This window comes from Pristiophorus japonicus, chromosome 6 (genome assembly GCF_044704955.1).
Source record: "Pristiophorus japonicus isolate sPriJap1 chromosome 6, sPriJap1.hap1, whole genome shotgun sequence".
NCBI lineage: Eukaryota > Metazoa > Chordata > Chondrichthyes > Pristiophoridae > Pristiophorus > Pristiophorus japonicus.
Window position 1 is genome coordinate 84,818,127 of NC_091982.1, and position 15,386 is coordinate 84,833,512.

At 44.6% G+C, this 15,386-nt stretch overlaps 1 protein-coding gene across 8 annotated transcripts in view; it reads right to left on the minus strand.

The window, feature by feature from the left end:
- Positions 1-15,386, minus strand: part of LOC139265735 (transmembrane protein 33-like) — a 210,051-nt gene that overhangs the window by 156,884 nt on the left and 37,781 nt on the right. For 6 of the 8 annotated variants that reach the window (XM_070883057.1, XM_070883054.1, XM_070883055.1 and 3 more), the window contains one exon: positions 12,345-12,532. In XM_070883057.1, the coding sequence (XP_070739158.1) occupies positions 12,345-12,532 (188 nt within the window). Of the gene's footprint in view, positions 1-10,927; positions 12,533-15,386 lie in introns of all 8 variants that reach the window. The other 2 variants (XR_011593611.1, XR_011593610.1) reach the window with 2 other exon arrangements.

Here is a 15,386-nt window from a genome sequence, read left to right on the forward strand (position 1 = left end):
ATTGGGGCTGCTGCCTTTGTTAGATTTTTTTTAATTAAAGACTTTTAATGCACAACCTGGCTTGGATTTTTTGCACACAGGAATTGGATTATTTTTGTATGGGGGTTCATAGTTTTAGTGTCAGGAGTCCTGATTGTTAGCAAAGGGAAGACAGACTGGGATATCTAGCCAGGGAGAAGGAGGATTTGGATCTCTAGCGTAGGGGGTAGGGGCTGGAATTCCGTTCAAGGCTGTGCCATGCAGATTTGGCTCCTTGCCATATAAAGGTTGGACATCGAGGATACTAGCAAGAAACAAATTCTCAAAACAATGAAATATATATGAAGTAAACATACAAGGCATGGATTAATGTAGAATGTGATCAAGAAAACCAGCCATCACAGAATGTTTATGGCAATATAGCATTTTTACAATTTACAGTTTGAAATTCCGTCAGTCATCCTGTTGGAGTGGATTTTCGGACATAGCAAAGCATGATGGGGTAAGCCAACTATCTGCCTTTCCACTAAATGAACTTTGTACCAAGAAGCCTATCTGCTGTCCCTGATATGAACTCTGCAGCAGCAAGTGACTCCTGGCCAGGTGCAGGCCACTGTTTCACAGAAAGCTTTGCAACAGAATAACTAACCACAAAAGAAGATACAGAGGAAGGGCCCCCAAACTCACGCCATGCTATCAGGTTTCACTCGGACTAAAAAGTTGTATGTAAATGAATTGCGTTGCCATATGGATTGATTGGTTGTATGTAAATGAATTGCGTTGCCATATGGATTGATTGGTTGTATGTAAATGAATTTAAATGATTGTATTCCGATCCTTGTAAACTGCTTATAACCCCGCGGCACAAGGCACTCGGGGAGAAGGTGTTCACAGATCAACTCTTCTCCCTGAGCTCTGTTAGCAATAAAGTTGTCTCTCTTACTTTACTAGAGTCTGTGTGAATTTATTTTCATTAACAAATTGGCGTCACGAACAGGATACCGCAGAGCTGGATAGTCGTATGACCCAGTAAAACGGGATAGTAGTCAATTTCTGACCACCCAGAAATTATACTGGGGGAAGCGGCTGGCCGGCAAAGTGGTATCAAATGAATAAAATAGACTAAGTGAGGAAAGAGACATAACTTGATAGTATGTGATAAGAGTTAAGAAATTCAGACTGTAGTGGCGTACAATGCAGACTGAAAGTAATTAGTGATGCGGGGGTTGATTATTTTAGTCCAATGTTCAGAGAAGGTGATATAGAAATCGGCGCGGAAGGGAGCTGATCACTCCAACCAAGAGCCAGACTCCGGTGGGAAGGAAACACGTTAATCTTCGCGAGCAAGACAAGAGGTCTCTGCGAGGTGAATCGTGGCCGTGAGTATTTAAGTTTGGAAATTCCATAAACTAGAGGGGAATACAGGAACATAGAGTAAACATCTTCAATGAGAGGTAAGGAAACGGACGTAAAATGTGGACCGCTCGGGTCCCTAATTAACTCTTACATGACCGATCGAAAAGTCTTAATTAAAAAAAATGCAGAAAGATGGCTGGGATGTATTCCAGACATTAGAACACCAACGAAATTGGATGGCAAAACAAAAGAAAGATAAAACCAAAAAGGCTGGAGTATTCTTAGTACATCAGTTAGCAGGACTAATTGAGCAAGTAAAGGACGTTAGAGAGAAAAGGGAAGAGAAAAGTAAACAATTAAGTCAGGCACAAGGAAAATGTAGTGAATGGGAAAAGAAATGCCTGGCGTTAGAACAACAGATTCAGAACCGTTCCCAATGCGGGGGAGAAACAGCCTCACTGCCCCCTTATGAAGATTACCAAGGTGAGGCAACAGCCCCGGGTCAGGAAGATCTAGAAACCTTCCTGGCGGCGCCAGTCACCAGGAGAGGAACTGCAGCGAATCCCACTGCAACCTATAAACCATTTACCCTCGGCGAGAGACAGCAGATAATGGCATCCCTGGGTAAATTACAATCCCGGTGTGCGAATACCAAATTTTGGGCAGAGCTGGATACAGTTTGGGTGGGCCACCAACTACACCTCAGAGATATCCACTAACTAGTCCGAGCGGCTTGCCCGGCAGATCGGTGAAGTGTAGTGGCCGGAGGAGCCGCGGTAGCAGCCAATGCTGACTTTTCAGGGGGACGTTGGACACACGCGGTACCTTTAACCACCGAAGTGGATGGTCAACAGGCGGCCTTTGGCCCTTTTAAAACCGAGATCCAATGAGTTTTAGGTAATGCCCCTACTAATTGGAGTAAAATTACTACAACCAAACAACAAAAGGGGGAAGGAGCCTCAGAGTACGGGGAACGATTATTCCAGATATATCAAGAATGCTCTGGACAGGGAAACCTGGGCCACGGCGACTGAGCATTTATCCAGTCATTTAAGGACGGACTATCCGCTGCACACCAGACCATTATAAAAATGGGAGTAATTGTAACCCAGGATTATGATGAAATGGTCGAGTGGGCTAGTGGCGTCCAGGAAGGGGGCGATGAAAAATCCCAAACAAAGATAAAACAAGAAAGGGTTTTTGCAGCAGGGACGGGGGAGGACAGAAAAAGGGGACATGCCATAACTGCGGGAAGATGGGTCACTTTTCCAAAGAATGTAAGGGGAAAACGCATGGAAAAACAATGCACATATTGCGGCAAAAAGGGACATTTAGACGTGACCTGCTATAGTAAAAATGGCTATTCTAATAAGGCAAGGACCCTGTCAGAACAGGAATACCAGCAGTGGCAGGAGTACAAAGCCTCCCTGTGATGCCCAGCGGCCCCTGTACAAAGTAAAAAGGAGGGAAGGATGTGTCTGCACTAGTAGGGGGCCGACAGTGTGAGATGCTGGTGGACACTGGAGCCTCAATATCCATTACCAATCTACCCCTTCCCGTAACCAACAAAAAGGCTTTAATAAACGGAATAGATGGACGGCCAACACTGGCCTACCTGAGCACCACCCAAGTGGTGGAAATTGATAATTTATGCATACCCATGAGATTTTACGTATGAGGGAACAATATTGGGGAATGACGTAATGAAGGAATTCCAGGCCCTGATTGATTGTGGCGAGGGGAAATTAACATGGCCAAAGGCAGATGGCAGTAAGGGAGATTTGGGACAGATAGCTCACCATATGGAAAGTTTAGGTGGCACAACAGCCACAAAACCAACTGGCATACAGAGACTGGAGGATATGGCGGTATTTGTGCCTCTGTGCCCGGGGTTTGGGCACAGACAAAATTGGATACCGGAAAGGCGGACATGGATCCTATTAAGGTCCCTGGACCATCTCATAAACCATACCGGCAATACCCTATAAGACCCGAAGCCAGAACAGCAGTTGTAGAAATAGTAAAGGGACTAGTGGAAAAAGGTATCTTAAGAGAAACTGTTAGTACCACTAACTCCCCAATATGGTCAGTAGGGAAGCCAGATGGTAACCATTGACTACACCGCCCTTAATAAGGTCACCCCCAAACTATACCCGATAGTGGCCAGTCCTTCCACAATCCTTAATGGATTATCCCCTGAACATAAAATCTTTACAGTCCTGGACATAGCCAATGGCTTCTGGGCACTTCCCCTCGACCCAGAATCACAAGAGAAATTCGCCTTCACGGTGGAGGATAAACAATATACTTGGACCCGATTACCACAAGGGTTCCATAATAGTCCTGCCATATTCCACCGAGTCATGAGCGACGTACTAAAACAAATAGAAGTACCAGCAGGAAATAGTATTTTACAATATGTCGACAACATATTAATAGCATCAGAAACCAAGGAGGGACATCAGGCAACCCTATATCTGGTGTTACGAGCTTTGGAGACGGCAGGCCTTAAGGTCAACCCCAAGAAAGCCCAGGTAGGGAAAACCCAAGTCCTGAACCTAGGGTACTGTCTTTCAAAGGGGTTGAAAGAAATGCCCACGGATAGGAAAAAGGCTGTCAAGGACATGCCTAGACCAGTAACGGTAAGGGGGTTGAGGAAGGTACTGGGTCTCTTTAATTACAGCCAGAACTTTATCCCTGAGTTTGCAAAGATTGCCGAGCCTATACAAAGACTAGTAAAGGGAGGAAAACCGGCCCTAGACTTTATAGAGTGGGGCCCTGAACAAGAACAGGCGTATAGTAAACTCAAGTCAGAACTAGTCTCCGCACCTGGATTGGGACTGCCTGACATGGGTAAAGATTTCCACATCCACTGTACCAATGAAAATGGGCTCTATAAGGCCGTGGTTACCCAAGATCATGGGGATAAAAGAAGATGTATAGCCTATTACTCCACCACCGAAGGTCCGGTGGTGACCGGATTATCCAAATGTATAGCTGCACTAGACTGCGCAGCTTGGGCAGTAAAAATAAGCGAGCCCGTGGTAATGACCGGAAACATCATGCTCCACACCAAACACACGTTGGTAGAAATGTTAAACACAGGAAAACTGAGAACTGTTTCTAATATGAGACAGGCAAAGTGGGAAGCAGTCCTCTTGTCACCCAACAAAGCAGTAACTACAATTAGAGATGTAGGGGAAAACCCCGCGGAGGGCATAGTGCAAGAGGGAGAGCCCCACGATTGCGGGGACGTGGATATGGACATGGAAGAGGATAGAATAAAAGACACGCCCCTTAAAACCGCAGAACAAACCTTGTTTGTGGACGGCTCATGAAAATACATAGAGGGACTACCTCGTACCGGATGGGCTGTAGTTAACCAGGAGCTAGAGACAGTCGAATCAGGGCGAATTAATGGGGGGTCGTCAGCTCAGGTGGCAGAATTGGTAGCCCTCACCCGGGCACTGGAACTATCAGAGGGTAAGATCGTTAGTATCTATACGGACAGTAGATATGCATTCAGGGTAGTACACGATTATATGACAGCATGGGGGAGGAGGGGTTTTATCACAACCAGCGGACATCCCATAAAACACCAGCTGAGAATAGAAGCTCTCTTAGCAGCCAGTAATAAAACAAAACAGGTAGCGGTCATTAAAATTAAAGCCCACCAAAGGGAACCGGACCGAACCAGTCCAGATTGGCTGAGTCACCAGGGAAATCAAGCTGTGGACTTAGCTGCACAAGAGGCATTAGAACAAGAGGAGTGTGAGGAAGCCTCAGTCAGCGCCGCTGGGGTCCGAGACGAACAGATAAGTATCGAGAAACTATACTAGGACATTTCGGAGGAAGAAAGAGGTACGTGGACAAAGCAGGGCACAACGCAAGGAAAGGATAACGTTTGGAGACGAAACGACAAGGTAATGGCGCCTGAATGCATACAGAATACCTTATTGGAGTTGCACCATGGCCTGTCCCATTCGGGAGGAGAGGCCATGACCGGGAGTCTTGGAAGAGATTGGTGGTGGAAGGGGATGGGGAGAGATATTGCCAAACATTGCCATCGATGCGTTACGTGCGCACAATATAATCCAGGCAGGCCCATTAAAATTAAAATGGGACACCAGCCCCGTCCACGGGGGCCATGGGAACATTTACAAATTGATTTCACATGTCCTTTGCCCCCATCCCATGGAAAAAGATATTGCCCAGTGATTATAGATCAATTTACTTGGTGGGTGGAAGCTTTCCCCACACGTGATTGCACTGCCTCAACAGTGGCAAGAATATTGACAGAACAGGAGATTCCCCGATGGGAAGTGCCTCTTCAGATAGATTCCGACCAAGGCACCCACTTCACCGGGAAGATTGTAAAAACAGTATGCCAGCTGATGGGCATAAAACAAAAATTCCACATCCCCTACCACCTGCAGAGTTCTGGAATGGTAGAACGCATGAACCGTACCCTTAAGAATGCCCTGGCCAAGGCTATGCAAACGCCAGGAAAAACGTGGACAGAAGTATTACCTATTATATTAATGAAGTTAAGAGCCACAGTAAACCGGACAACCGGATTAACCCCTTATGAACTAATGACAGGAAGGGCGATGCAATTACCAGAAAGCATCATAACAGGTGGGGCCGACATAGGCCCATTAAAAGACAAAATTAAACGGTATGTTTTGGAACTAAGCACTCAACTCAAAGGAATGCGTAAATTAGTAAGAGACAATCAGGAAGAGAGACATGCTCAGAGAGAGCTTGAAAGGCTCCCTGACGTCCCGATGGCGGGACGTCGTGTCATGGTAAAAACATTACCTGAAAAACCAGGGTTTGTACCAAAATGGAATGGCCCATATGAGGTCATAATCAGTGGAGACACCTGTGCCTGTCTGGACATAAGAGGGAAGAGTGTATGGAAAAATTGGACCCAGTTGAAATTGTACAAAGAAACTAATGAGTAAACATAAGACATGTGATTCACAATAATGTAACCAGGATACTTGTTTATGCACCCCGAACAGGTGACGACTGCAAGCAAGTCCAAATTACGGCTACTGCTAATGTGTAAATATTGTATTGTTTGAGCGTAATAAACATGTCCAAGATAGCGTATATAATCGCGTTACTCTATGTTGTCACGGTTGTGAAGCTAATAGGATTAGAAGATAACTTGTTTTTCAAGACCCATATACGTTTACACGGCAATCGAACCGTGTATTACCCACTAGCCCAATCAGTAGAGGCCCTGTTCGTGGCCACCCCTGGGAGAACCCCCCGTGACTTATAACGGCGGATACCTCGGACGCACCTCGTGAGGGACAAATGGGCGAATATAGAAGGGGTATACAGGGAAGATGCGTGGAATTAATAAATCCCACAGATCCTGTGTGCAGGGGGTCCCGGGGAAAGAACGAAACGGTATGCTCAGACAATGCAAGCTACCCGCTTTGCTTCTCGGGGCAAGGATGGGGGTGTGCATATGCCCTGGTCCCCGAGAATGCCACTTGTGTGCAGACGCAGTGTGCCCGTCAGCACTGTCGAGTGCATAGAGGCCAGTTTACTTGCACCTGTAACGAGCAAAGATGCCCGAAAGTGACCGCAGGGAGACAAGTTATCTGCGGTCAGTGCAACGGAACTCACGTCAGCTCAGAAACATGGGCATACCTGTTTGATGCTTACCAATTGGTAGGATCGGGCTCAAATTCAAGGGAACCGAGCAATTGGTGGTATAAGCAGTTCACGAGTGTTAGCAACACCGACGTAAAGTGTTATAGAGCTAAGGAGGGATTCGTGTTCCTCCTCAACAGCACCTTCAAGACCGCAACACCAACCCTCCCGGTCCTCTTTGCAGTGGGAACTATAGGACCACTCACTGTTCCATGTCCCCAAAGGGGGCATATCCGGAGAAGGATAGTAACACGGGCCATCAGCAAGGAGTTCTGTGCCGATTGGGAGGATTCTATCACGCTGGGATCATCACTCAGCCACGGGTTCCTCGGGGCCCTGTCTGTTGGGGGTGGGGGGGGGGGGGATCAGCGGGGGTAATTAGTGCCAAAAATAGGAACCATCTTATTTGTGGATTAACCATTCTGGGAAACAGCACATCTAAGGGATTGGATGCCATCAACCGGAAGCTGTCTGAATTAAGATTGTATATGCAGCAGACCCGTTATGCCGTAGATGATCAGTTAGCCCAACAGGGGGGAGTATGCACAATAATAGGAGACAAATGTATAACGCATGTTACGGATGAATCATATATCACCCAAGCCACTGATGCCATAAGAAAGCAGCTTGACGAGTTCAGACAAGGCTCAAAAAGGGGGAATAGCTGGCTTGACTGGCTATTAAGGGGATCCTGGGGGTCCTATTTAACGCATGGAGTAGTTATTCTTGTTGTAATAATAATTACTTGTTGCTTGATTATCGGATGTTTTAATATATGCTGTAAAGTCATGATGGCCCGAATAGTGCCGGTTGCCAGCGTGATCACCGGAAAAGAACATCTGATGGGAACACCCGGAGACGCCGAGGAAGACGGAGCGGACGACGCAGGCACAGACCACTACCTATGAAGGGTAGGCTAGAGCTACAGGCAAGGCAGGGAAGTAACTTGCCTCGAAGGTCGGCACTGAGCTACCTTCATTGTGGTCATCTGGATTTCGTGAACATCCTCCAGGACCAACAGGGGGAACTGTTGGAGTGGATTTTCGGATATAGCAAAGCATGATGGGGTAAGCCAACTATCTGCCTTTCCACTAAATGAACTTTGTACCAAGAAGCCTATCTGCTGTCCCTGATATGAACTCTGCAGCAACAAGTGACTCCTGGCCAAGTGCAGGCCACTGTTTCATAGAAAGCTTTGCAACAGAATAACTAACCACAAAAGAAGATACAGAGGAAGGGCCCCCAAACTCTCGCCATGCTATCAGGTTTCACTAGGACTAAAAAGTTGTATGTAAATGAATTGCGTTGCCATATGGATTGATTGGTTGTATATAAATGAATTTAAATGATTGTATTCCGCCCCTTGTAAACTGCTAATAACCCTGCGGCACAAGGCACTCGGGGAGAAGGTGTTCGCAGATCGCGGGATCTCAACTCTTCTCCCAGAGCTCTGTTAGCAATAAAGTTGTCTCTCTTACTTTACTAGAATCTATGTGAATTTATTTTCATTAACACGTCCCAATTTTTTCCTACTGCCAGAGTATCATTCATGCTATTGATTCCACATAACTGTAACCAATGCCACACTAATTGACTGACTGGAGGCATGGCCCATCTACCCATTGAGAGAGATGATCAGTTGAACAGTTTACATCAACATGAAACTGTTTTGATTTCACCTAGACACAAATGATGGGCCCAAAATTGCCCAGGAGTTGTTGTTTTTTTGGAGCAACTTGATTTTTCCGGAGTATCTTAAAAATCCCCATTTTGCACATTCAATTTGCGCCAGTGTAAGTGAATTAGTTAGGAGTTTTTTATTTTTATTTAAAAAGGGGGCGTTACCAGCCACCTATGCCAGTTTTGGCCTTTAAGCCACTTTGGACAGCTAATAGTTGCTCCAAACTAACTTAGGCCAGCGTAAGTGCCCACACAGAAAACCCCTGGTGAGTTAAGAAATCAGCGCAGGTAGCCAGAGATAGGGACGGGAAGGGAAGCGGAGAGGACCTTACAAAGCACTAAACAAAGCACAACAACATTCAAGAAACATGAAAACCATCAAGAATAAATAAAAAATAAAACTTAAGTCCTACTTTCCTAACTTGGGCCCGGGAAGTCAGCGGGCTGGCTGGTGCGGGAGGCCACTCGGCTGGGGATAGGTGCAGGACGACGGGGAGAGCACAGGCCGCCGACATCCAAGCAGAAAATGACTTCGAAGATAAACTGCCAACCTGCCAAAGGAGACATGGAACCTCTACTTCCACTCTCTCGCTCTCTGACTGACTGACACTCTCTGACTATTCCAGCGATCTGACTCCCTCTCTCTGACTATTCCAGCAGCCAGCCCGGCACGCGTCACGAGGCCACTCGGCCGGGGATAGGGGCGGGACGCATTGGGTCCCATGCTGCAGCACGGCTGGGGGCAGGAGCTACTGCGCATACACGAAACCTCCAGTGCGCCCGCGTTGAGCTGCCGGTACTGTTTTATGTGCAAGGCCCTAGCTCCACCCCCTAATCGACAGACCATGCCGCGCCAAGCCATGGGAGAGGCCAGAGCGGCCAGAATCCGGGAAGATCTTTTCGCTGCTGTTTTCACCCTAGGTAGTCGGCGCATCTCCGGTGAGTGCGCCGAAAAAATGTTTCGCCTAAATTTGAGCCCAATGAGGAGAAAATTGCGGTCGGACTCTTCCTTCATACAAATGCCTCCGACCCGAAAAAAATCTCGAAAGTACCTGGTGGTCCTGGAGGAACATAGGATCCTGGTTGGAGGCCTAGATTCGCTGTGCAGCGCATGGGAAGATGCCTTTCAGCTATGTACAAGCTGGAGTCACATGGGCCTGGACCACCAATCATTATGCAGTATTCTCATTAATAAAAATGGGAGCTCGGTTTGTATGGGCTCCCACTACTATCAATGAGAACAACACCTAAAACACCAAAACACAGCATAATAAATAAATAAAACACCTCACATTTAAAAGTAATTGAAATTAAATGTAATTAAATGTTTTAGAAAAAATAAAAAAATTCCAAAAAATATTTAATGTGTTTTAATAGTGTTAAAAATAAACTTACCTTAATGAACAGGGTTTTTAATATAAAAATGAGTGTTTAAATTTAATCTTTATAAGTTTTAAAACTCTTATGCTGGTAAAATTAAGCTATGCGCCGCTTTTTACCAGGCATAAAAGTTTGCAGGACATTTGCTGGGCAAGTAGCCCAATCTCACCCGTGCGGATATCCTTCTCCCGGGGATGCGAAGGATCTATCAAGAGAATTCTTGACAGATTGGAAAAGTCGGTTTTCAGCGCATGCGCATCGCACCCAGAAAACAGGCTTTTGCGAGGCCTTACCGGGTCCGAGCACACTTCGTACGGACCCGGTGAGGCAGCAATTTTCGGCCCATAGTGTAATTCAGGAGCAAATCAATAAATCCAGTTGAAGGAATCAGTGCGAGGTCACCTCCACGAGACACTCGCTGCTTTGTCGTGACACCTGCTGCAGTATAATTACAACTTGTCCAAACCAAAGTTTAAAAACAGCACCCAGCTGGTCCACTTAATTACAGAGAATTTTAAACATTTCAGTTTTTAATCTGGAGAAATCAGCTCTTTGCTATTAAGACTGAACCACCATACAGATGCCAGCAAGTGCCGTAGGGCTTGCAGGAGAATGCTGGCCTACCACCTGTGTTGCTCTATAGAGGCACCAGTCTGGGAGACTGATCCACAACAGTAGGTTTCCCTCTCTATAAGGCACTGCACATGGTGGTTCAACTGAGAACACACAGAATTTGTCGCAATGAAGGCTGATAGATCTCACTCACACACGCCTCCGAACTGCAATGCAATTGCATCTACTTTTGTATTATTAGATCACCATTCTACTTTATTTATATGTAAATGCTACTTTTCCTTACCTCTCCTGTTTCCTTTTTACTCATCATTGTCATTTGACTGTCTGCTAGTCACTGCCTATTCAGTTACATATTTTCTTGCTTTCCTGTTTTCTCTGGCCTGGTGTATCTTTATTAGTAGTTCTTCATTGACATCTGCTCCTGATTTCTGCTGAGAACCCACTTACTGTTCTCTCTGTCCTCATTGCTTTCAGACTGATGGACAGAATGAAATTACAAAATATCAGTAAATTATTTATAGAAAGCTGTAATATCTATAGAATCCTGCACTTGAGTTTTTGGTGTAGATCAGCCCAATTTTGTTATCTCCGATCTCATCTATTTATAAAAAAAAAAGATCACTTGGTTTAGAAGTTCACTTGAACCATATCTAGTTTAAAAAATACTTAAACCATCTCAAGATTTCTGAAGTGAATAGAACTCTGTTTTTAGTATATATTTTCTTTGACTTATCTTAGTTTAGTGATGGTGGGGAGAATTACCAGCAATTCTCTTGTGAAATGGGTAATCTATGACCTGAAGTACAGTTGTGATGGTTAGCTGTTAAGACGCAACTATGTTTAACCTGGCCTTTTAAGATCACTACTCAGGTATTCCCTGTGGGAACATGAGCAAATCCAGGTTATTGTAAATTTTTTCCGATCACTTACCTATTGCACCTACTTGTAAACTTCTGGCTCCAGCTCAGAAGAACCTAATTCAAAACGACTGGCTTTCTTCTGCTATTGTGAGGATGGTTTTACATCTGTAATTTTGAAGTGTGATGGACACATGCTAGATCTGTCACTATTATAAGCCACACACAATAGTAGTTTTCACTACGTAATTTTTTTTTTTAAATTCAGAATTATAGTAACAGTTATTTTTCCATCATTTCTGTTAATTGTTGGAGCATTGCTTTAAAAGTGTTGATATAAAAGGAAATAGCTTAGTGGAGTGATAGAAAACAATAGTATGAGAATTAAAATATCAACTGACAAAAGTCAGGCTGTGTCAAACACAGTTCAACTTTAAATCCCTCAATGTGCAGTGGTATATGATGAAAAAAACTTAACCAAATAGAAGACAAGGCAGGTATACTCGTTAGTGAATTTACAATACTAAGAGAACAGAAAATACCACAAAGTTGTGATTTTTTTTATTACTGCACATTTCACTGGAAGTGTGGCTATTAGACAAATACTTGGGTGACTCAGAAGGAAGGCCTCCAGGATTACACTATATAAATTTATTGGAAATAATCGGGTAGGGAGAGGGAAAGAAAAAAAAAGAATCAGAGGACTACAATAGATTATTCCCTTCAGCAAGACCTTATAGGTCCCCAGATTTTCTCTTTTAAAATGCAGTAAATCTTGCCATAAGATCTGATTACAGTCATAAAAATGATTTAGTTTACACAATAAAGCACAGTGAAGGATACAGGTAATGGGATAGGATGTAATAAAGATGAGTGAGTACAGCAGGTAGTGGCAGCTGTCCTCCAAGAGTGCCTGTGTGACATAGGCTCTGCTGAACTGGAATCTGGGCAGCCTCTGATGGAGCCGGCAAGCACTGGTCAGAGCATTAGCCAGTAATGCTCTCTGATAGAAATGTCCACCTTCAGCAACTCTATGGACAAAAAACAGACACAAAACATTCAACTGCTTTATATTCATCGACAACTGATAAAGATGTGCCACTGAACGGTGGTACTATGCAGGGGACATGCAAGGTGGGAAAAGAAAAGTTACCATTACTTATTAATGTTTATGGTTCTTACCATTATTCTTTGTTATTCATTTTGTTGAATTTTGTACAACTTACATTTTCCTTTCTTTAATAGTCAACGGGGGGTGGGGTGGGGTCTGACACATAGAAACCAGTCACCGTGTTTAAGAAATTGCAATTAAAGCTACAGAGAAATCAATACCGAGGTTTTTTTGTTGCCCAAAATGTAGAAAGACATCCCACTAACCCAAGTCCAGGTTAAAAGAGTGGAGACTTAGGGACCCCCAAATCCATGCAGGGGTGCTACTGGAGTTTAACCAGCTAAAGCGGTGCAGCTCACCAGAGCAGATCACTGATAAGCTTCCCACTCACTTGTCTACATAGGAGCACACCACCATCAGGGGTCTGGTCGACAGAATTATCTGCAGCAAAGTGAAAACAATACTAGCCCTCAGTGACAAGTCTATATCTTCAGGTTCCACTCGTGAGCTAGGCTAATTGTTCAATTATTAACGGTGCTCTGGAATTCTGTGAAGTTGCCTGGCTCAATTATCAAATTACTAATTCTGCCATGGAGGATTGACTTGGTTCTGAACTTCCATTGCTAGGTAAGTCATCTTGCACCCAATCCTGCCCTCTCTCCAAGACAGTAACCACTTGGTTGTTAGATCACTGGCAAACTCAAGTTTGACCCACCGCTGGGCATACAGGAAGGAAGACACAAATAACCTTCCGGAAATACTAGGGGACCGAGGGTCTAGCGAGAAGGAGGAACTGAAGGAAATCCTTATTAATCAGGAAAGTGTGTTCGGGAAATTGATAGGATTGAAGGCCGATAAATCCCCAGGGCCTGATTGTCTGCATCCCAGAGTACTTAAGGAAGTGGCCCTAGAAATAATGGTCATTTTTCCAACATTCTATAGACGCTGGATCAGTTCCTTTGGATTGGAGGGTAGCTAATGTAAGCACACTTCTTTAAAAAAAGGAGAGAGAAAACAGGGAATTAGCCTGACATTGGTAATGGGGAAAATGTTGGAATCAATTATTAAAGTTGTAATAGCAGTGCATTTGGAAAGCAGTGACAAGATCGGTCCAAGTCAGCATGGATTTATGAAAGGGAAATCATGCTTGACAAATCATCTGGAATTTTTTTGAGGATGTAACTAGTAGAGTAGACAAGGGAGAACCAGTGGATGTGGTGTATTTGGACTTTCAAAAGGCTTTTGACAAGGTCCCACACAAGAGATTAGTATGTAAAATTAAAGCACATAGTATTGGGGATAATGTATTGATGTGCAGAGAGAACCGGTTGGCAGACAGGAAGCAAAGAGTAGGAATAAATGGATCCTTTTCAGAGTGGCAGGTAGTGACTAGTGGGGTACCACAAGGTTCAGTGCTGGGACTGCAGCTATTTACAATATACATTAATGATTTAGACGAAGGAATTGAATGTAATATCTACAAGTTTGCAGATGACACTAAGCTGGGTGGCAGTGTGAGCTGTGAGGAGGATGCTCAGAGGCTGCAGGGTGATTTGGACAGGTTAGGTGAGTGGGCAAGTGCATGGCAGATGCAGTATAATGTAGATAAATGTACGGTTATCCACTTTGATGGCAAAAATAGGAAGGCAGAATATTATCTGAATGGTGACAGATTAGGAAAACGGGAGGTGCAACGAGTCCTGGGTGTCATGGTACATCAGTCATTGAAAGTTGGCATGCAGGTACAGCAGGCGGTGAAGGCGGCAAATGACATGTTGGCTTTTATAGCGAGAGGAATTGAGTATAGGAGCAGGGAGGTCTTACTGCAGTTGTACAGGGCCTTGGTGAGGCCACACCTTGAATATTGTGTTCAGTTTTGGTCTCCGAATCTGAGGAAGAACATTCTTGCTATTGAGGGAGTGCAGCAAAGGTTCACCAGACTTATTCCCAAGATGGTAGGACTGACATATGAAGACTGGATCGACTAGGCTTATATTCACTGGAATTTAGAAGAATGAGAGGGGATCTCATAGAAACATATAAAATTCTGACAGGATTGGACAGGTTAGATGCAGGAAGAATGTTCCCGATGTTGGGGAAGTCCAGAACCAGGGGTCATAGTCTAAGGATAAGGGGTAAGCCATTTAGGACCGAGATGAGGAGAAACTTCTTCACTCAGAGAATTGTGAACCTGTGGAATTCTCTACCACAGAAAGTTGTTGAGGCCTGTTCGTTAGATATATTCAAAAGGGTGTTAAATGTGGCCCTTATGGCAAAAGGGATCAAGGGGTATGGAGAGAAAGCAGGAATGGGGTACTGAAGTTGCATCATCAGCCTTGATCATATTGAATGGTGGTGCAGGCTCGAAGGGCCGAATGGCCTACTCCTGCACCTATTTTCTATGTTTACAGCAAGTACTAAGAGCTCCCCACAAAGCAGCATAGTGTGCAGCACAAATGGCCATAGAACAGATAGATGCATTGCCACCAGCCTCCTGCCCATAGCATGAGCACATGCCATATCCTATTTAATATGGTTCCACCGCAGGAGATACAAGCTTCAGCAGCAGTTGTTTGCCTCTCTACAACCCCATCATGGGAAGCACTCAGCCCTAGATATGAACGCCATGTTCTCATACCTGGCATCTGGTTAATGCTCTCCATTATGTCTCAAAATCTCTTCATCAGCTGTATGACAGTTGTCTGCTTTCAGCATGGTGGAATAACCTATATTGAGCAGCTTGTAACACACCTACTACTATGATGTTGTAGATG